This window comes from Nannobrachium achirus (genome assembly GCF_963921795.1).
Source record: "Nannobrachium achirus genome assembly, chromosome: 3".
In the NCBI taxonomy this organism is placed as follows: domain Eukaryota; kingdom Metazoa; phylum Chordata; class Actinopteri; order Myctophiformes; family Myctophidae; genus Nannobrachium; species Nannobrachium achirus.
Window position 1 is genome coordinate 67,159,235 of NC_137812.1, and position 21,143 is coordinate 67,180,377.

At 44.0% G+C, this 21,143-nt stretch overlaps 1 protein-coding gene across 1 annotated transcript in view; it reads right to left on the reverse strand.

The window, feature by feature from the left end:
* LOC308281724 (VPS10 domain-containing receptor SorCS3-like) overlaps positions 1–21,143 on the reverse strand; it is a gene marked incomplete at its 3' end in the record, with an annotated part of 555,751 nt that overhangs the window by 91,882 nt on the left and 442,726 nt on the right. The window contains exons 8-10 of the mRNA XM_080722002.1: positions 19,296–19,385; positions 17,462–17,641; positions 6,535–6,681 (exon numbers count right to left, since the gene is read on the reverse strand). Coding sequence (XP_080578128.1) covers positions 6,535–6,681; positions 17,462–17,641; positions 19,296–19,385 — 417 coding nt within the window. The remainder of the gene's footprint in view (positions 1–6,534; positions 6,682–17,461; positions 17,642–19,295; positions 19,386–21,143) is intronic.

The window sequence follows — 21,143 nt, forward strand, 5'->3', positions numbered from 1 at the left end:
GACCCCCAAAATGATATGTATTTGGCCACGGACCCCCCATCTCAAAACATTTAGTTCCAGGGACCACCCCAGAAGCAAAATTTGAGTTACGAATGTTCGCTTAAAAAATACATAATATTCAAAGATTTGCACACATTTCCACAACTTTTCAAAAATAGCAGATCTACAAGCTCGCAGCGGGGCACTCGGTGGCTGCACTGTGAGCTTGTATATCTGCTATTTTTCAAAAGCTAAAGTATAAAATAGTTAAGGCCCCTCCACCGTGGGCCCTAGTAACTCAGTCCCACTTTCCCCCCCTCTTGTGACGCGGCGCCCCTGCACTCCCGCAATCACCTCTAAACCAGCATGGAGCCCTTCTAATGTCTCGAACATTCTTGTTCCTAATCGTGAACGTAGCGTAAGTCGCAGTTGAAGCTGCCTAATGAGATGGGAGACGGAGCAGCCTAATGCTGAAGCTGTATCGTGTCGTACAATGGTGCCGTGTGCTGAAAATAGCCGATCTATAAGATTATATCATAATGTTGTTGTCGGGTGGAAACCTTGTATGTCTAAAACCGTTCATTTTGTATTTAACATTTTAAAAATGATTTAATAGTGAAAACAGACGATCTACAAGTGTTATGTAAATTTCCAGATCATATATAGGCCTATATAATATAGGAATTGAATTTCCACAAGGTAGAGTGACAATGAATACAATATATTTATTAACAACAAAATCAAGAGCTCTGAGACAACACACATGCTAGTGTCGCTCCCGTTCTCTGCGCAGTGTCTTATTTATACAAGACAGTGTGACAAGAATAGGTGAAGGACAGGTCTATTCTTACAGAAGTCTTCCATATATGCACTCATGATGTCGGAGTAAGCGTGGAGCAACTGTCTGGATAGACAGCTGTTGTTGAGTCAGTCTTTTCGTGTCAAGTAACTTCAACTTACTGAGGTAAAGGTGACAGATACACATTGCACATACATTAACAGTTTTATAAAAATCTATTACACAAGCACACAACGCCTCGCACCGCGAGGCGTTGTGTGCTTGTAGATCGGCTGTTTTCACTACTTTTGTGCGAGGCCTTGTATGATGAAGCAGGGCTTTGCTTGGCGGGAAAAAAAATACAAATTTGAAACTTGGAGATGCAAGGTTTATGCCCGACAGTGACAATAAGATTATTATCTCTAAACTCTAAAGATTATAGATCTGCTATTTTGGGTAAGCAACAGCAACGTACGACGGAGTATAAAGTAAGTAGCCTTGTTGGAGTCGGAAAGTGCAGTACATCTCGATCTGTTAGCGTTGCGTCTTATCTACCGTTATTTTTAAACAGGGTTTTCTTTCATAACTAAATGTGCGATTTCCCCAGAGCACGCGTTAGAACGATAATATCAGCGACGCTACCGTACATTATGGAAAATGCCCAGTTTTAGTACAAAGATACCTCCATGCTCAGTTATTTAACATCCCAAACCCTCTGTTATATTATACAGCTCATATAACTGTAGGCCAAGGTACCTCGCGGTATCTTGATTGACTTACCGTAATTAGCTCTAATTACCCTATATTCTTTCTCGTGGATTTGATAGTGTGAAAAGGTCATCTATTGTGAAGCTGTAATAAGATGACGTTTCTTTCTTTGAGACAATTCTTCAAGCCTTATTTGATAAGATGCTATGATATAATATCTATGGAGAAAGGAAATCCACTTTAATTCAGTCAATGATGTCTTAGTTCTTCTTGATTGAGCTATACGGTAGGTGTAATATTGAATGGAAGAAGGATTTTTTAATAAAAAAAGATTTATTCATTTAAATCTCTCTTTTTGTGTGTGTGTGTGTGTGTGTGTGTGTGTGTGTGTGTGTGTGTGTGTGTGTGTGTGTGTGTGTGTGTGTGTGTTTTAGGAATAGGCAAAGCATAACATAGGGCATATAATACATGACAGAATGTCTGTCTGTCCGCATGCTGACATCACTGGTACTAAACAGTGCCCAAATTTGGAGATAGCTGACATCACTGATACCGCGGCCATGCTAAGCTGCATGAGATGACTGACTTCACTGATCCTAGTTTTGTATAATAGTGTAGAAGTATCAAAAAATGGAAATACATTGAGGCATTACATTTTGTATAACACGGTTCTATTGTGAGATCTTCATGCTCACAACGCCTCGCAACACGTTGTGAGCATGTGTAATCGGAGTGAATCGGACCTCCCCACCCGGGCTTCGAACCCGGGCCTCCCACGTGAAAATCCAATATGTTAACCATCGTTCCAAAGGGAAAGGGATATCCCCATGGAACGAGGGAGATACTAGACTTTTGAGGCTTCAAGGCTGGGGCTGCGACTCTCTCTGCCACACTTGTAGATTAGCTATTTTCACAATTTCTGCCACTAATATTTGACAATTTGACCAATGTTTGATTGATCATTTTAGAGGTATTAAAAAGTCCTTAAATTGTCACTTTAGAAACGTGCAGATATCCTCTATACACTTACACTTTATGTTGGTTTGTTTACTGTTGAGTGAGAAAACAAAGTTAATAATCCCACAGGTTGAGAACCACTGAAGTACAAGTATCACAAAAGTGTCCTTACAGTAAGTACAGTACATGAGTCCATGTAGGCCACTATAGTTACTCTCCACCACTGGCACTAGCTTGGTGACTGGCATTGTTGGCCGGGTGGCAGAGCTGACTAATTTGATGCCCTAGGCAAGATGTGAACGAATGCCCCCAAGTTGAAAACAAAAGGATTTAAATAATCCAGCGGTTCTGGAAATGCTCTATGAATAAGGATACAAAATAAGAACCAAATTGAAAACAAAACTATGATTTAAACAGACCAATGCTAAAGACCGTAAGCATAAATTAACAATAATATGAATATGAATGCATTTGCGGAGGGCTTCATTTAATGTAAATACATAACATGATGTTTTATTCCGAATAAGAGGAATGTCTTGTCACATCTCAGTGTACATTTAAGTCAGAGAGTGTGTACAAATGACACGGTTGAGAAGATCAATTCAAGCATACAGTAGCGCTGTGTGCAGGCACGCCACACATGACAACACGACTGGACAAAACCAATGGAGATAGAGGTGCATTATATCGTTGCAGTTCCCCTAACATTTAGTTTTCAAATGTTAAAAACAAAACCTTTTAATATTTAGTGATATATCAAAATACATTAATATGAATCAAAAAAGAAATAATACAAAATCCTGGTGTGTGCCCTATCAGTGTCAAGACGCCCCAGGCAACCGAATATTTTGCTTATTCATAAGCAATCTGGTCCTCTCTGGGCAGCGTGTGAGGAGGCTGCTAAAGCCTGGTCCAGACGGCCTCTCTGGGCGGGTCATCAAGACCTGCGCTGGTCTCCTGGCACCAGTGATCAACCCTCTCTCCCTTGCCCAGTCCATAGTATGTTAGTATCCACTCGCTTCAAGAGGTCATTGTCCCTGTGCCAAAACAAATGCCTCCCCAGTGGCCTGAATGACTATGATCCAGATACACTGGCCTTGGTGGTCGTGAGGTGCTTTGAGAGGCTAGTAAAAGACCACATCTACTCCTCTCTCCCTAACCCTCTGGACTCACTGCAGTTTGCCAACAGATCCACCGATGATACTGGCACAGGGGTCATCGCCATGCTGGCTTGTGGTGGACATCTGTGTCAAAGTAAATGTTTTGCCATGGACAGAGTTATGTACAACAGAGTACAGAGTTTACTGTACTAGTGGAGAAGCACTGTAATAGTGGACTCCTAATGTGCCATAATATTGGCATAGTAAATCAGTGTCACACATATTCTGAAGAAACCCTGGTGACATTCAGTAATGGGGTCTTATGATCAAAACTTAGGAAAAGCTTTGATCATAAGGAAGGAAAAAGGGGAAAAAAAATCTACAATTCATTTGCCACGGACAAGGCCAAGTCCGTGTACGGACGTGTTGATGACCCCTGTACTGGCAAAATCTCGATATTCCGAGGTCCCAATAGTCCGGTAAGGGTTAGGGTTAAGGTCTTTGCACACAGGCGTGTTTATCCGCACGGATAAAACGGACAATTTCATTTTTTAAAAAGAAAACAATGATTCTCTACGACCTCATGTAGGCCTACACCGGATCCGAATTATAGCCGTGCGACGAGTGGCGGTGGCCGTGCGTTTTTTTTCTCGATCGAACCCAGTTCGATTTGTGCTTCTTGTCGCATGCGGTAAAAAACTCATCACTCCTTTTGGGATCCGCAGCACCGATTCCGCACAGCATTGCACACCAAATCCAATGTGTTTTATTCATGCATCAAACAAAAGAAAATGCAAATGTCCTGTGTGCAAAGGGCTTTAGGGTTAGCATTCACCAGGTTAGCATTCACCAATGTCGGCAGGTTAGCATTCACCAATGTCGTCAGGTTAGCATTCACCAGCATTGGCAGGTTAGCATTCACCAGGTCAGCATTCGCCAGCGTGGGCAGGTTAGCCTCGGACCACTGCGACCTCGAAAACAACGGGACCTCGGAATAGCGCTACGCGCCCATGATACCATCTCCCAGGTCCTACGTGCCACCCTCTCCCACCTCGATAACACCATGGAAGGTGGATATGTTGGGCTGTTATCTAGCGATTACAGCTCTGCCTTAAACACCACGCCTGGCTGCCTAACAACCCGGCTGACCTGGGAATTAACCCTGCTGTGTGGGACTGGAGTCCTGGACTTCTTATCTGCCAGAGCCCTGCGCTGCAAGGCACATCTCTACCACCCTCACCCTTGGAGGGTTATCTACCGTATATAAGCAGGGGGGCAGGCGTCAGGATTTAAAATGAAGCAACACGGAACTGAAAGTTCCTACGATTGGCCGCTAGTTGCGCTGTTCTGGCACCAACTTTTACATTTGATTTTCTTACCTTTATAAACATTGTCATAAGTACTTTATGGTTCCTGTCGCTAGTTTAAAGTCTCGTTTCTATCACCATGATATGCGTTTTGTGAAAATATGGTCCAATTTATAGTTGATGTTAAAGCAGGGTATGCTGTAGGAGGGGCTTGTGATAGGCTTGTGATGGTTCTTCTTTGTGTGCTTTATTTGGCAAGCTCAACACCACATTCTCCCAAGTATCCCGGCGGTTGCATGTGACCAGCCAATAGCATTCGAGATATGGTACCATTTCTACCAATGAACGTTGATTTCTACAATGATGGCGGCACCCGTACAAGGGACAAAAGAAAACGTAATTTTCAGCATAGAAACTGTCTATGATATGAGTCCACTACTCCTGTACTCCCCGAACACTTTGAACACCATTGTTAAGTTTGGTAATGGCACAGCGGGGTGGTGGGCCCTATCTCAAGGCGAGACAACACCTCAGGCAACCGAGAAAATTCAAGGTCACACAGAAAGTCCTGAGCAGAGCATCCTGACAGGGGGGCCGTCACGGTATGTTATGGATATAACTGCTCCAATATATACACACGTGTTCTGCCACAATGCACAACAGCAAGCTCCCCCTCACCCCAGCAGGACACATACAACAGTAGGTGCTTGGGTTCATGACAAAACAAAAAAAAAGGGAGAAAACAATAAGAAATAAATAAAGCGAAAGCTGCATCCATCGGTAAATGACTATGCTTGTTTTAGCTCACGTTTACTGAGCACAAATATACATACTGTAATAGTGTGCTTGATGTATATCGTCGTTGTCGGGTGGAAACCGTGTGTGTCCAAAACCGTTTGTTTTGTATTTATCATTTTTAAAATGATTTAAACTAGTGAAAACAGCCGATCCACAAGCACACAACGCCTCACACCACGAGGCGTTGTGTGCTTGCTGTTTTCACTACTTTTGTGCGATGGCCTTGTATGATGAAGCAGTGCTTTTCTTTGATTTCTTTTTTTTTTACAAATTTGAAACTTGGAGATACAAGGTTTCTACCCGACAGTGACAATATACTGTATGCATACATTACCTCAACATGCATTGTATTACACCCCCACCCCACCCCCAATTGTGCACATTCCCCATTGCACTATAGAGGGTTTTAACAAGGGTTCGAGTGTGAGTCTTGACATATTTTAACCTTGTATTTCATTTTTTCTCATTACTTTATTTTATTAGAATTAATGTCATTTAATTACATTCCAGTATTATTCTTATTCTATTCTTATCTCCTTGTACCATATCGTCGTTGTCGACATATCGTCGTCCGAGACAGTTTGTTTTATCATTTTAAAAATGAGTTAAACTAGTGAAACAGCCGACACAACGCCTCGCACCGCGAGGCGCTGTGTGCTTGTAGATCTGCTGTTTTCACTACTTTTGTGCGATGGCCTTATGATGAAAGCAGTGCTTTACTTTGCGAAAAAATTCACAATTTGAAACTTGGAGATACAAGGTTTCTGCCCGACAGTGACGATATATTGTATTGCTGTTGTTGTTGCTGCTGTTGTCTTGCCAGACCATTTGACAAATAACCCAACACCTCTTGATTCTTGATTCAAGACTTTAAAAACACATAGCCTACACAAGCTCCATAGCTCACCAGTACGCAGTGAATATCGTTCCCATCCAGGTCAACGGAAGGCGCTTGCAGAAGCCTCCAGTCTCTGCCTTTATTGTAGGTGATGAATGTCTTCACTTGGTTGTCCTGCCTCTTGTTGGCGATCAGCATCCCTTTAATGCCTGCCACCTACACAGGAGACAGACACATACAGACACATACTGTAACAGGCTCCATCTTAAAGCAGTGGTTCTCAACCTTTTCAGGCCGAGACCCCCAAAATAATTTTAACTGGGGACCCCCCACCCTGACGAGCACTAAGAGTTGAGGTATTACATTTTGTACAACACGGAATGCGAGGCGTTGTGAACATGTAGATCTGCTATTTTCACAATTTCTGTCTCTAACATTTGACAATTTGGCCAATGTTTAATTTGTCATTTTAGAGGTATTAAATGTGTCACTTTAGAAATGTGCAGATATTATAAGCTTAAACTTTATCTTGCTTTGTTTACTGTTGAGTGAGAAAACAATGTTGCACATTAATCATCTGGGGAGTGGGGACCCCCCAAAATAATTTGGGGATCCCCCTGGGGCTCCCGACCCACAGGTTGAGAACCACTGCCATAAGTGAGTATTGCCTCATGGGGTGGAGTGGGGGGAGGAGGACTGGTGGCATCAGCCAAGCACCGGGGGAGTGTCGGAATGTTTCCGCTCACCTTTCCGTTACCTCTGGCCGTGATTCCTGTGAGCGTTGATCCACCTTGACACGGCCCTCTCTGTCAAGGCGGCGCGTTCAGCCTGTTTACACTGACATGCTACATGGCTAAAAAGTCATCCCCGCTCTATTCCTGCACGGTGATCTATGTCCGTGTCCTTCAAGCCGCCGTCAAGTGCGGGACAAAACCGCGCGGGTGGCGCGAACGATGGATGGACCGGTGTCAACGCCGCCCCCACTTGGTGTGGAAGACGCGTCTCTTATCGTTAGGGCGCACACATGCGTGTGTCCTGTATGTGCGTGTGTGTGTGTGTGTGTGTGTGTGTGTGTGTGTGTGCATGTGCGCGATATGGCAGGCGGTGCAGCGATAAATAATTATGGCGGTGATTGACAGGGCGGGTCAGCGGAGGTAGGGAGGCCTCTCGTTAGCGCGCGTCCGTCCCGAGCGGTGTGTATATCCATGACGGTGTCAAATGCACTGCCTATTAGTGCCACTTATACGGAGGGATCCCTTTGGGGAAGCGAGACGCCGCGCGACTGGGGACCCTTCACCCAGGCAACCGTCTGATGTAGAAGCAGGCCATCATCATCTCTCTCTCACTCACTCTCTCTCTCTCTCTCTCTCTCTCTCTCTCTCTCTCTTTCTCTCTCTCTCTCTCTCCCTCCCTCCCTGTGGTTGCATATTGGGCTTGAGTTTGGTTGAGGGATATGTCTAATGCCTGTTATGCCTCATGCCTGATTTGTACCTACTGTAGTCGCGTGATGTGTTGTATACGTCTATGAAATAGACCAGGGGTCTTCAACGTTTTCAAGCCAAGGACCCCTTAGTTGAGAGAGAGATAAAGCAGGGACCCCCACTACATATTGTATAAAATTGTGTTGCAGATTAAAAATGTTCATAGATTTCTGAGACAGCTTAAGGGGAACACACACTGGACGCGGAGGCGGCGCGGAGGCGGCGCGGAGGCGGCGCGTCAAAAGATACGGCCCCGTTATTTTCAATGAACTAACCCACACCGGCGGCGTCAGACGCGCGCAACCGAGGATCTGCCGCCTCGTCTGCCGCGCCGATACGCCACTGTTCTATTTGTCCAGCATTGCAGTGCGTTGAACATGTTCTCCCATGGTTCTCCCCACCGGGGGAAATGGATGTGCTGTGTGGCAGCGCGCCGCATCCAGTTGGGGTTACCGTGCGGCACTTAACGTGCGTCGATACCGCGACGCGACGCTGCGCAGCCGTCCGCGTTCAGTGTGTGCTCCCCTTAAGACTTGTTTGACAGCACTGTCATCATGTTCGAGTAATGTGTATTTTCAGACATTTACTTGAACCGTCAACTACTTTAATCTGCTCTTCTTTTTCCTTGACAAACCTCTTTGCCAAAAATAGCTTACAACACCTCGCAGCGCGAGGCCTTGTGAGCTTGTAGATCTGCTATTTTTGGCTAATGTTCCACTCAGAATAGGGATGCTAGGGTTCAAGTGGTTAAAAAATGTAAACAACATTATCCTATCACACAAAGATTTGGCGGCCCCCCCGTAGTAACTCTGAGGACGCCCTAGGGGTCCCGGACCCCCTGTTGAAGACCCCTGAAATAGACAATCTAAGAGTTCACGACGTGTTGCCGCATGCGATGCGTCGCGAGCTTGCAGATATAGGCTATTTTCAGTGTGCGACACCGTGGCGGAACCTTTTGTACAAAAGCAGGCGACACCGGCGAGCGACTTAGTATAAATCGAGCTTTTAAAGAGACAAGTTTAGCCGAGGCTGTTCAGGAAAGACACGCGGCGGGGGGGCGAAGGCAGGGGGGCCCGGAGGATCTCAGTGTGAGAGGGAAGGAGAGTACAGATGAGGTGTCAGTTCTCTGTGGTCATCATTTAGGCCTGTCTGCTTCATGCTGACATGCGGGGACATACCGGTAATTAGAGACAGCACCTATATAAGTAAAAGCCATGAGACAAGCTGCCGCGGCACTGGCTGTCTGCTGATTGCAGAACAATACACTTTTGCACTGAGAAATAGTGCACTGTTAGACTGAAGTGTCATTTAAAATACTGTTACTGTGTGTATAGTCAATGTGGAGTGTTAACTAGGGATGTAATGTACGATACATTTTAACAGCGATACGATACGCATCACGATACATGGTTAACGATACGATACATGGACAATATTGGTTCATTCATGGCGATACGATACGATTCGATTCAATGATTTGAAATCGATATAGTAACTATTTAGCAAAGAAATTAAATCTGTGTAAAACGTGTAAAAAATGTATTGCTATGGAAGTAAATGCTGTGATCTAGCAAATACATGGTCACATATCGACTAACCCACCTTGACATGAACACAGATATTGCACACATTTATCGATAGACCAAGAGTAGCTATATGGAATGGAAAGGTAATTAGACCCCTCTTTTTCATTTTCCCTCTTAAAATGACCAAATAGGCATACAAGGCACAAATACTTAGTTTCCATACAATCAATTATTTCCATTGCAAAACGATTCGATACCGATTACCACATTTTAAAACGATACGATACAAAGCCAAAATGGTGCGATATTTTGCTTTTGCAAACGATATAGTAGATTGTTAACCAATTAAGATCTGGAATTATTTTTTTACCATTTTTTTAGCCATTGAATAATAGCAGATCTACAAGCTTGCAGCGCTGCACCGAGTGCCACGCTGCAAGCTTGTAGATCTGCTATTTTTGAAAAGTCGTGTGCAAATCTTTAAATATATATTTTTTGAAGTGAACATTTTGTAACTCAAATATTTGCTTCTGGGGGGTCCCTGATACATAATATTTTGAGACGGGGGTCGGCGGCCAAATACTGTACTTATAATTCTAGGGGTCCTTGACATGAAAAGGTTTGAGAACCATGCACTTACAACATGCGTTTTTTTTCCCCTTCGAAATATTTAGATAGATAACTTTATTATCCCAAGGGGGAAAATCAGTTGCCCAGAGGCAGCACAGCAGTATAAGGATATTACAGAGTTACAAAGAGAAGATAAAAAAAGCAGATCTACAAGCTTTTAGATCGGCTATTTTTGGCAAAGAGGTTTGGTGTAGAGGGGGAAAAAGAGCAGACTAAGTACAAATTGACATGAATTCAAAATACACTGTTGATTGTGCTGTCAAACGATGAAACTATACAGAATCTGGGGGTCCCTGCTTCATCTCTTTCTCAGCTAAGGGGTCCTTGGCCTGAAAACGTTGAAGACCCCTGGGCTAGACAGATAGTACTGTAAAACCATCCTCATCCCTGATGCTGTAAGCCTTGTAAAGGCAGCAAGAAACACGGCTGTTTCACCTTGTTAAGCAAGCATAGGGGAGGTGTCCTCGACTGAAAGGTGCAGGTTACCGTTCAAAGCTCCGCTTTGAAATCAAACATATTTTCACCTCTTGATCAATGGTAGACCAGACCTTTCTCTAGCGAGCGCACTCTCCCCAACTCCTCTGTAATACCGCCGTTGTCGGGTGAAAACCATGTATGTTTTGCATTTATCATTTTAAAAATGATTTAAACTAGTGAAAACAGCAGATCTACAAGCACACAACGCCTCGCGCCGCGAGGCGTTGTGCAATGGCCTTGTACGATGAAGCAGGGCTTTACTTTACAAAAGAACGTATGACATTTATCAAGTTATTTATCATTTTAAAAATGATTTAAACTAGTGAAAACAGCCGATCTGCAATCACACAACGCCTCGCGCCGCGAGGCGTTGTGTGCTTGTAGATCTGCTGTTTTCACTACTTTTGTGCGACGGCCTTGTACGACGAAGCAGGGCTTTACTTGGCGAAAGAACGTACGCATTTGAAACTTGGGAGATGCGAGGTTTCCGCCCGACAACGACGATATTATGCTCGTCTCCTTGGCAACCCCTGATTTTGTGCGATTTTTTAATTCATTTCCATGAGCCGAAGGTTTCCACTCGTTAATAAGTAGAGATGGGTGCGATTCATGACCCCAGTTCTCTCAAGAGAGCCCTTCAGCATCCGTGATTTATGGAAACAAAAAGCGCGGCCCTTGAAAAGAGCCCTGAAAAGTTTGTCTCGTTGAAGATACATGTTTTTTTCATCTGACGGCAGATGTATTACATTATTCCCAGTGTTTAAGTGACTAAGTACGTTTACTTAAGTACTGTACTTGAGTGAAATGTTGAGGTGTTTGTACTTGAGTATTTCCAATATATCAGTACTACTCTCAATCTCAAATATTATACTTTTACTACAACCTTTTTTTTTTGTCTCAATGTGTTTTTTACTGGTTAAAGGGGGCCTGTCACCTAAAGTGTTACTCTCACTTTAAGAATCATCTTAAAAAAACACGTTAATATGTTTATGATGTCATTGTGGGGATGCAATTATAAGCCAATCAAATTAATTTTCTGTTAGGCCTGACTGTATTACTACTTAATGCACTGGTCAGCTGTTGTTGGGGGGCGAGGGGCAGATTACACTGTGACATGAGCTTCAGACAGTTTCAGACCGTTTTCAGAGAAGCTCATGTCAGTGTAATCTGCCCCTCAACTCCTTTAGGTGACAGTACCCCTTTAAATAAAGATTAAATAAAACATACACATTTTAAACTTTAGTTTGTAGATTTTGATTATTATTACAAAACATGCTTTAACCACTTCAGCCCTATACAGACTTCAGCTCATTGAAAAATATCCGATCTACAAGCTCACACCGTGTTGTGAGATTGGCTATTTTTCAAATAACAATAACATTTAGAAAACATGAAACGGAAGATTTCTGCTTCACGAGTACTTTTTACTTTTGGTACTTTAAGTACACTTTTTGATGCCCATACTTTCATACTTTTATTCAAGTGCATTCTGAATTCCAGACATTTACTATTAACAGAGTGCATCGATATGGCAGTTTTCCCACCACTGTACACTATTCCCAGTGAGGATTAAGCCATTTAGGCCTAGAATTATTTAATTCTATTGAAAAATAGCAGATATACAAGCTCACAGCGCGGCACCGAGCAAGCTTGTAGATCTGCTATTTTTGAGAAATCATAAAAATCGGTGCAAATCTTTGAATATCTCATTTTTATTTGTAACTCAAATATTTGCTTCTGGAGGAATCCCTGATACAAAATATTTTGAAACGGGGGTCCGTGGCCAAATACATGTTTTGGGGTCCTTCACATGAAAAAGTTTGAGCACAACGGCCATAGAACCATAGGCTTTTCAAAAAACCTTAGAAGAATTCAGAAGACACTTAAAGAATCAGGTCAAAATATTCAAAGATTTTCAAGATTTTTCAAAAATAGCAGATCTACAAGCTCGCAGCGCGGCACTCGGTGCCGCGCTGTGAGCTTGTAGATCTGCTATTTTTTAATAGTTAAAGCATAAAATAATAATACAAAATAATGTGTGCCCGTTCTGAATGGATTAATGAAGCTTCCCACAGTCTATTAGATATATGGATCTCCTGGTGAACCAGAGATCCATAGGTTTGAGGCTACCAGGAAGGCCAAATAGCCCTGGGATCAGCGTCTGCAATGCTCCTTTGCATCTTGTATGGACACATGAGGGAAATGTGTTGATTTTCAGTGCCTCATTGACAAACTGATCACATACTGTATGGGGTCTTCAACGTTTTCAGGCCAAGGACCCCTTAGTCGAGAGAGAGATGAAGCAGGGACCCCCACAGCACTACCTGTTTCCATATAATTTCATCTTTTGACAGCACAATCAGTGTATTTTGGATTCATGTCAATTTGTGTTTTCAGATATTTATCCACTTGAACCGTCAATACTTTAAAAATAACTCAACCTTTCACTCTTAGTCTGTTCTTCCCTTCTACATCAAAGCTCTTTGCCGAAAATCACACAATTAAGATTTGGAGGACCCCCTGTAGTAACTCTGAGTACCTCCTAGGGGTCCTGGACCCCTTGGTGAGGACCCCTGATATATACTATGGAAGCCAAACTACTATAGCTACAATGTGATGTCAACACAGAATGTTTCTTGAGTGACTCCTATTTGGCTTCTACGGTATTTGATGAAATTTCCCATATCAGTTTAACTACTGTACTTAAAGCTATACTGTGTAAGTTGCTCAACTAGTGGTCAGTAGCGTTATAGCAAACCGCGATCGCGTCTGCTTTTTTCGTCCGTTTTTGGCCGCGGACCGGGCCTTCAGACCACCCTAACCCAGACCACCGCGTCCGCCTTGCCTCGCCGAGACCTATCCGTAGAGGTCTTTCGTGTCCCTCTACGAACAGCGGTTGGGGAGATACATGCTAAACTCCTAGACCAGTGTAAACACTGCAGTGTACTTCCTGAAGAGCTCGGCAGTGTATGATCTGGGCTGTTATTGGCCGGTAGGGAGACACGTGTACAGAATGATGCATATGACGTAATTTTGCCGGGAAAAACAGCCCCGGTCACGGCCACCAGGGCTCAGTAGGACACATATAAAGAAAAGGCTTTGGGAGCTGAAATTAACAGAGTGGGTGTTCTAAAACTTTAGCGATTTAATAATTAGGACAATTTTAAGATTTATTTTATTAAAAAAGTTACATAGTATAACTTTAAAGGACAGCTTTGCCCATTTTCAACCTAACTCCATCCATTTGGTCCTCACTAATGCTATGCTCATTATAATAGGTATAGTTTTGTCTACCCCGTCTGTTCAGAAACCTGCCTACCAATGACATCATTGATGGCGAATCCAAGCTACCGGTAATAGAAAAGATAAAAAGTCAAATTATTATTTGTTTTAAATAAATAAAATATAGAAAAGAAATCTAAACTCCGGAAAAAAATACAAACATTCAAGGACACTAGAATCGAGTCGCTGTCTCTGCAGTGCCATCTTGTTCTTATTCAAAACCTTCTACTTTCTTTTAATTTGATTGTTTCTTAAACTGGGAATTAATTTGGACAGTGAAGGCACTTTTATTTTCATTGGTCCTATGTGATAGTGTTGACATTGGCAGCAAATTTGATATAGCCTTTTGAATAACATTTCATTTAGTCATATTTTACAGGGTCATAGAGCCCCAAGCGTTGCCCCACACACCACAAATGCACTTGAGTCCAGACCCACAACATGCGCAAAAACAGGCACACGGGCAAAAACACACAATCCAACAATGAACTGAAAAATCCCAGCCAGTGGGAGTGAGCAGTGCCTTAGCCTCTATACCATACCATAGTACAGAGTATCGCCTCAAACACTTCAAAGCTGCTCAACAGCGCCACTTGAAGGTTGGTCACCCAGCGGCATTGCTGCTGTTGAGGCCGTATGGATACGGAAAGACAGACAGACACGTCAGTTGTTGGAGCGGTTGGCACCACTCAAAGATGTGTACTGTACGCACGCACGCACGCACGCACGCACGCACGCACGCACGCACGCACACACAGACACACAGACACACACACACACACACACACACACACACACACACACACACACACACACACACACACAGTGCTGGACCAGTAATGGCACCATTAATTACGCCACCCCTGTGACTGTCACTTCCTTCAGTCTATCGTTCACACTTGCCAGTGTGTGAGTGTTAACTGGATTCAGTAGAGAGAGAGAGAGAGAGAGAGAGAGAGAGAGAGAGAGAGAGAGAGAGAGAGGCAATGCTATGATGCTCCCGTGAATGCTAATGCACCCACCTAGCCACTAACTAGTCTAGTATAAGCAAACAAGGTCATCAGAAATGCACAAGTAAATGGCAGCTACGGCCATTTAAAGTGCATTCTTCATGTCAAGACTCCCAACATAGGCTATACAGTATAGCCTAATGGAAAGCTCTCCTGTAGGAGAAAGGCTATCATATTACTTTCCAAAATAAGTACTAGATGTATTAAAACCAGTAAGACTCCCTAATCGGGAGATAAGCGACCGTCAGGTCGCAGCGTGATTTTAGGGCAAAATGTGTAGGAGCAGTGTGCAAAAATGTGGTTGAAAAAAATCGGCCTGATGGTGGCGCTATATGGGACATCCATATTGATGAGATGAGTGTAGACATACTGTGTACCGATTTGTGTGATTTTAGGGCAAAAATTGTAGGAGCAGTGTCCAAAAATGTGTTTGAAAAAATCGGCCTGAAGGTGGCGCAATATGGGACAGATCCATGTTGATGACATGAGTGTAGACATACTGTGTAGCGATGTCAGTGATTTTAGGGCAAAAATTGTAGGAGCAGTGTCCAAAAATGTGTTTTGCAAGAATGGGCCTCATGGTGGCGCTAGAAGAGGGCCAGGTGAGAAATGAGGGGTGGGGTCTCCGCGCCGCCGAGGCGGACGAATAGGTACCGGCCCCGGCTCTCCCGGTCGCTCCTAGCCAGAGTTACGGCAATTTATGTGCGCTGCAGTGGCAGGGGGTCCTCCACTGGGGGCGCCACCACTTTTGCATCCGTTCTGGAGCACCAGGAGTCGGTGGTCCCCGGGAATTCCCCGTGAGCAGCCCCGTTGGGGTGGTCATTTGGTCATTTTTTCACATTTGGTCATTTTTTACATCTGGGGGTCCTTGGAGGTTGTAGTTTTGCAGGCAAGGAGTGTGTGTGCAAAATCTGGCATGGATGGGGTCAACGGTTGCGGAGATATGAGCAGGGAAAAAGTGTGACGTGTGACGTGTGACCACATTTGGTCCTTTTTTATATCTGGGGATCCCCTAGGGACCTGGGGGTCCCTGGGGCTCTGGGGGTCCTTGGAGGTTGTAGTTTGGCAGGCAAGGAGTGTGTGTGCAAAATCTGGCATGGATCGGGTCAACGGTTGCGGAGATATGAGGAGGGAAAAAGTGTGACGTGTGACGTGTGACGTGTGACGTGACGGAGAGACAGACAGCCGGTGGAGGTTTTGGTAGTAACTACTTGCATGCAACTACTACTACTTGCATGGGCTGATTGAAACCATTACAACACTACTGTAACTGGCCAACTCTCATCCACCCTAAGGTGCCCTCCACACTAGGCGTGGTTGCCGTCGGGACTGCCGCTAGGATCAGCGGTGGCCGCACCGAGGTGAGACACAAACACTCGCTCAGTGAGTAAACGCCGCGCGGCATTTCACAAAGATGAACACAATCCATCTCTCACCGCCCGCGTACGCATGCACAAACGAGCACGCTCGCGGTGGATTTCACGGGACCGCGCCCGCTCGCCTCGCCGCCCCAAAACATCGCTGCGCGGCCGAAAAAGCCGCCCGCCTCTCATTGAAAATGAATTGCTAGGAGGCGGTGACCGCGCGTAGTGTGGAACCCCCTTATGGCAGATACATAATAAAACCAGTAAGACTCCCTAATCGGGAGATAAGCGACCGTAGGTCGGTTATCTCCACAAATAGGGCAAAAATGTGTTTTTCCAAAATCTCCCTGATCCATGTTGATGACATGAGTGTAGACATACTGTGTAGTGATTTTCGTGATTTTAGGGCAAAAGCTCTAGGAGCAGTGTCCAAAAATGTGTTTTTAAAAATCGGCCTGAAGGTGGCGCTATATGGGACAGATTCATGTTGATGGGATGAGTGTAGACATACTGTGTAGCGATTTGCGTGATTTTACGGCAAAAACTGTAGGAGCAGTGGCCAAGAATGTGTTTTAAAAATGGGCCTGAAGGTGGCGCTAGAAGAGGGCCATGTGAGAAATGAGGGGTGGGGTCTCCGCGTTGCCTTGGCGGACGAATAGGTACCGGCCCCGGCTCTCCTGGACGCTCCCAGCCTGAGTTACGGCATTTTATGTGAGCTGCAGTGGAGGGGGTCCTCCACTGGGGGCGTCACCACTTTTGCATCCGTTCTGGAGCACCAGGAGTGGGTGGTCCCCAGGAATTCCCCGTGAGCAGCCCCGTTGGGGTGGTCATTTGGTCATTTTTGCACATTTGGTCATTTTTTACACCTGGGGGTCCCCCAGGGACCTGGGGGTCCCCCCTGGATCTCCGGGGGTCCTTGGAGGTTGTAGTTTGGCAGGTAAGGAGTGTGTGTGCAAAATTTGGCATGGATGGGGGCAACGGTTGTGGAGATATGAGCAGGGCAAAAGTGTGACGTGTGACGTGTGACAGACAGACGGACAGACGGACGGACAGCCCGTGGAGGTTTTGATAGTAAATGCTCCCTACGGTCGCAATAATACAGTACTTTTACAAGGTGTCGCAATGCAACAGGTTTTGCGAGCCAATTTCCAATTGCATCTTTCTAGTGTTTCTTTTTTCCCTGTATTTTCTGTTTACTCTATCATAGCGGGTCCCTGTTACCGTACCTCGTACAGATCCAGCATCTGGTTGCCCCCGATGCCCCGGGTGGTCTTGACGTTCTCCATGGCCAGCGTGAAGAAGATGCCCCTGGTGTCGGACAGGTAGAGGTTGTAGGTGTCGTTCTGGTTCCACTCCTGCACGGCGGCGAACACCTGCTTCTCGTCCGTGCTGACGATGTGCAAATCCTATCAGAGAGAGAGGTGCGTGGGCGAGATTAAGCCATCAAGACCTGGAATTATGTTATCCACAACTTTCCAACATCCCATCGTGCAATTGCGCAGAAGGCGAACGGCATTTCCGGCACCGCAGCCGAGTGTGATCTACAAGCTCAAAGCGGTTGCATCTGCGACGCGACGTGAGCTTGTATGTCTGCTGTTAACCGGAAGTGTCCCGCAGATAATGCTACAGTAAAGTCTTGCGGAAACATGTGGATACTTTGAAAAATAGCAGATATACAAGCTCACACACAGCGAGCTTGTAGATCTGCTATTTTTTATCTTGATAATATTTGCAAATCTTTGAATACACCGTATCTTTTTTTTAAAGTGAAAATTTGTAACTTAAATATTTGCTTCTGGGAAGGTCCCTGATATGTAATATTTTGAGACGGGGGTCGGCCAAATACATATAATTCTAGGGGTCCTTGACATGAAAAAGCTTGAGCACCACTGACATAGAAACATGCATTTTTCAAAAACCTTTGAAGGATTTAGAAGACACTTATAGAATAGTGTTAAAAATATTCAAAGACTTGCACAAATGTTCACGACTTTCAAAAATAGCAGATCTACAAGCTCGCAGCGCGGCACTCGGTGCCGCGCTGTGAGCTTGTATATCTGCTGTTTTTCAATAGTTAAAGCACGGAATAATGGTTAAAGGAATAACGCCTTCCCGGTCTAAATAGCTTAAAGAGGAGTTGTGATGGGAGGTCACAGTGTTACGGATTAGAAGGAGAGCTGACCCTTTGGGGCTTTGGTCATGGGGATCAAGCCTCCCGGGGCGCTGTGGAGGTGAATACTGATGTGCTGCATGCGTGGCATCGCTGGCTGAGGGGCTGAACGTGGGCGACGTGACTAACAGGCTCTGCGCTAGAGAGGTGTATCGATGTAGTAACTGCATCCAAGGATCGATTTTAATTGACGGCCATCTATCGATATGTAAACAACGAAATGTCATATATTTAACTTGTATCAATACTAAATGTATTTAGCAATTTTAAGAAAAAAAGAGAAAGAGATTGGTTTATCGTTTTAAATGTGTGTAATCTCTGTGTTCGTGTCAAGGTGCGGGTTTGTCCATATGTGTTCAAATACAATGTACCGGTACTTGTATTTTCCAGAGAATCACTGGGTTTACTGTGTTTATATCCATGATAATACATTTCCCCCTTAAAAAAACCTGCACTTTCCAAATGTTTCAATCAGATAAATATACTGTATTCTCTTTGTTTTCAAACCTTACAAACTTTTTTCTGAAATAGCTGATCGAAAATCCTGTTGTTTGCAGGGCGACACAATGCACAAGAAAATACAATAGGGCTTAAGTGATTAATAATCCGGAATAAAACAGAGTAATAATATATAACTAGCCCTTACCCGTTCAAAGATATGAGCTCCAAAATGATGTGCAGTGTGTGGGTTATGGGATGTGCACTGTGCATACAGTATATGAGGGATGGAAAGTAACTTTAACTCGTGCTTGCATGATAATATGTAGGAGCATCAATGTAAGAAATACCCATTTCGTTTAATGGCTACCCCCCCCCCATGAAAAGAATCAATGAATGAATGAGAGCCAATGTTCATGAAGATATTTGCTGGAAGAGGCACTGTATCTTACCTTTGGCAGGGAATATTTTGGCAGTTTGATCTGTATGAACGGGTCTCTCTTGTAAGACACATAGTACTTGGCTCGCCCCGATGTGGGAACCTGCAAAAGACATGGGTCAGTTGATTAATAATACAATAATTCATGATTAATAATAATGACTAAATACTAATTCTTCTGACTACACATAATGTCATAAATACCCGTATGTGTGTCTCAAAGAATACTGTCAAATATCTATTCTGTACAAGCAGTGGTCATTTTCTTGCCCAGAATCGGTTGGGGAAAGCACAAATCAATATCGTTACTGTCGGGCAGAAACCTCGTATCTCCCAGTTTCAAATTTGAACGTTTTTTTTTTTTTTTTTTTATAAGCAAAGCCCTGTTTCATCACAGAAGACTGTCGCACAAAACTAGTAAAAATAGCAGATCTACAAGCACACAACGCCTCGCGGTGCGAGGCGTTGTGTGCTTGTAGATCGGCTATTTTCACTAGCTTGGATAATTTTTAAAACGATAAACACAAAACGAATGGTTTTGGACATACAAGGTTTTCACCCGACAACGACGATATGTTGGTTTGTCTGGTGGGTTTTTAAAGACGTACAAGGCAGTTTGTTCAAAAGCAGATGTTCGTGGACTTGGCCACTGATAGCCGTCTCTCTCCTTGCATTCTGAAGATGCTGCTGGCTCTTGTCTAGGTGTCGATGCACTCTGTGGTTTGGAGGTATAGGCTATGGTAAATATCTCCTGGGACGATCAATAGCCTCATTATTCATTGTCAAGAGAAATCTTTAAGTCGCCTAAACGGATGCTCAACTCCGGTCCGGAAGAAAGTCATCCTGAATGGTCTTCTAAGGACCTTTCTTTTTTAAAATATAATTTCAATAGGTTGAACGTTTGACTCGTCGTCTGAGGAAAGTGAAATGATTATTAATGTCACATAAGACATGATAGCAGTGGTTTATAGCAGTTGTTCTCAAAGTGGGGTTCAGCAAAAGTTTTCTTTTTTTTTTCTTTTTTTAATTTAGAGTAGCCAATAATTTTTTACCCCCTTTTTCTCCTCAAAGTAGTAGTTATGCCAATTAATTCCTCCCCACACACATTTCTGCAGTCACTGCTGTTAAGTCCTACTAACTTCACCTGCCTGCCAGTGAGGAAACAAACCGACAAATCCGGATGGAGCACAGTGGATTCGAACCCGCAACTTCTGTGGTGGTGGCTGGCAGGGACTTTACCACTGTGCCACCCCAGCGCTAAATGACTGAACCAAATGGACCCTTACGTCTGTATTTCTGAGTGTAAGCTGCCCAGATCACAAATGTCACACGTGTCTTCTTATTTTTTTCACTCTCAAAAAGCGCCGGCAATGTACTGCATGTGAACGTACATTGCAGTGCATTTGAAACTACATTGCAGTGCACATCATGGAGTGATCACTGCTTGCCTCCTGTGAATTGTTTTATTTTTATTTTTGTTTATTTTCTGTTTATTTCGTTGCTGAGGTCAGCAGACAAAGTGACGTGAGTGAGATGAAGAAAAAAAACAACAGGAAACAACAGTAAATGAGGGTCCCAGAGATATATATATAAAAAAAAAAAAAATCAAATGGAGGGGTCCGTGGAATAATTCATATCGGACTGGGGGTCCTTGAAAATAAAAAAAAATGTTTGAGAATAATTGCTTTATAGTGAGTGGAATGAATGCCTGGAAGGAGTAGGCAGTGGGAAGGAAATACACACCAGGTTGAGGTCACAGCACCGAGCACCACAGTCGAGTGGAGAGGCGGCATGGATCGATGTTGGGGGAACCCGAGGCAATTTGAACTTTAAGAGGAATTGGTATGATTGATTCTCCACC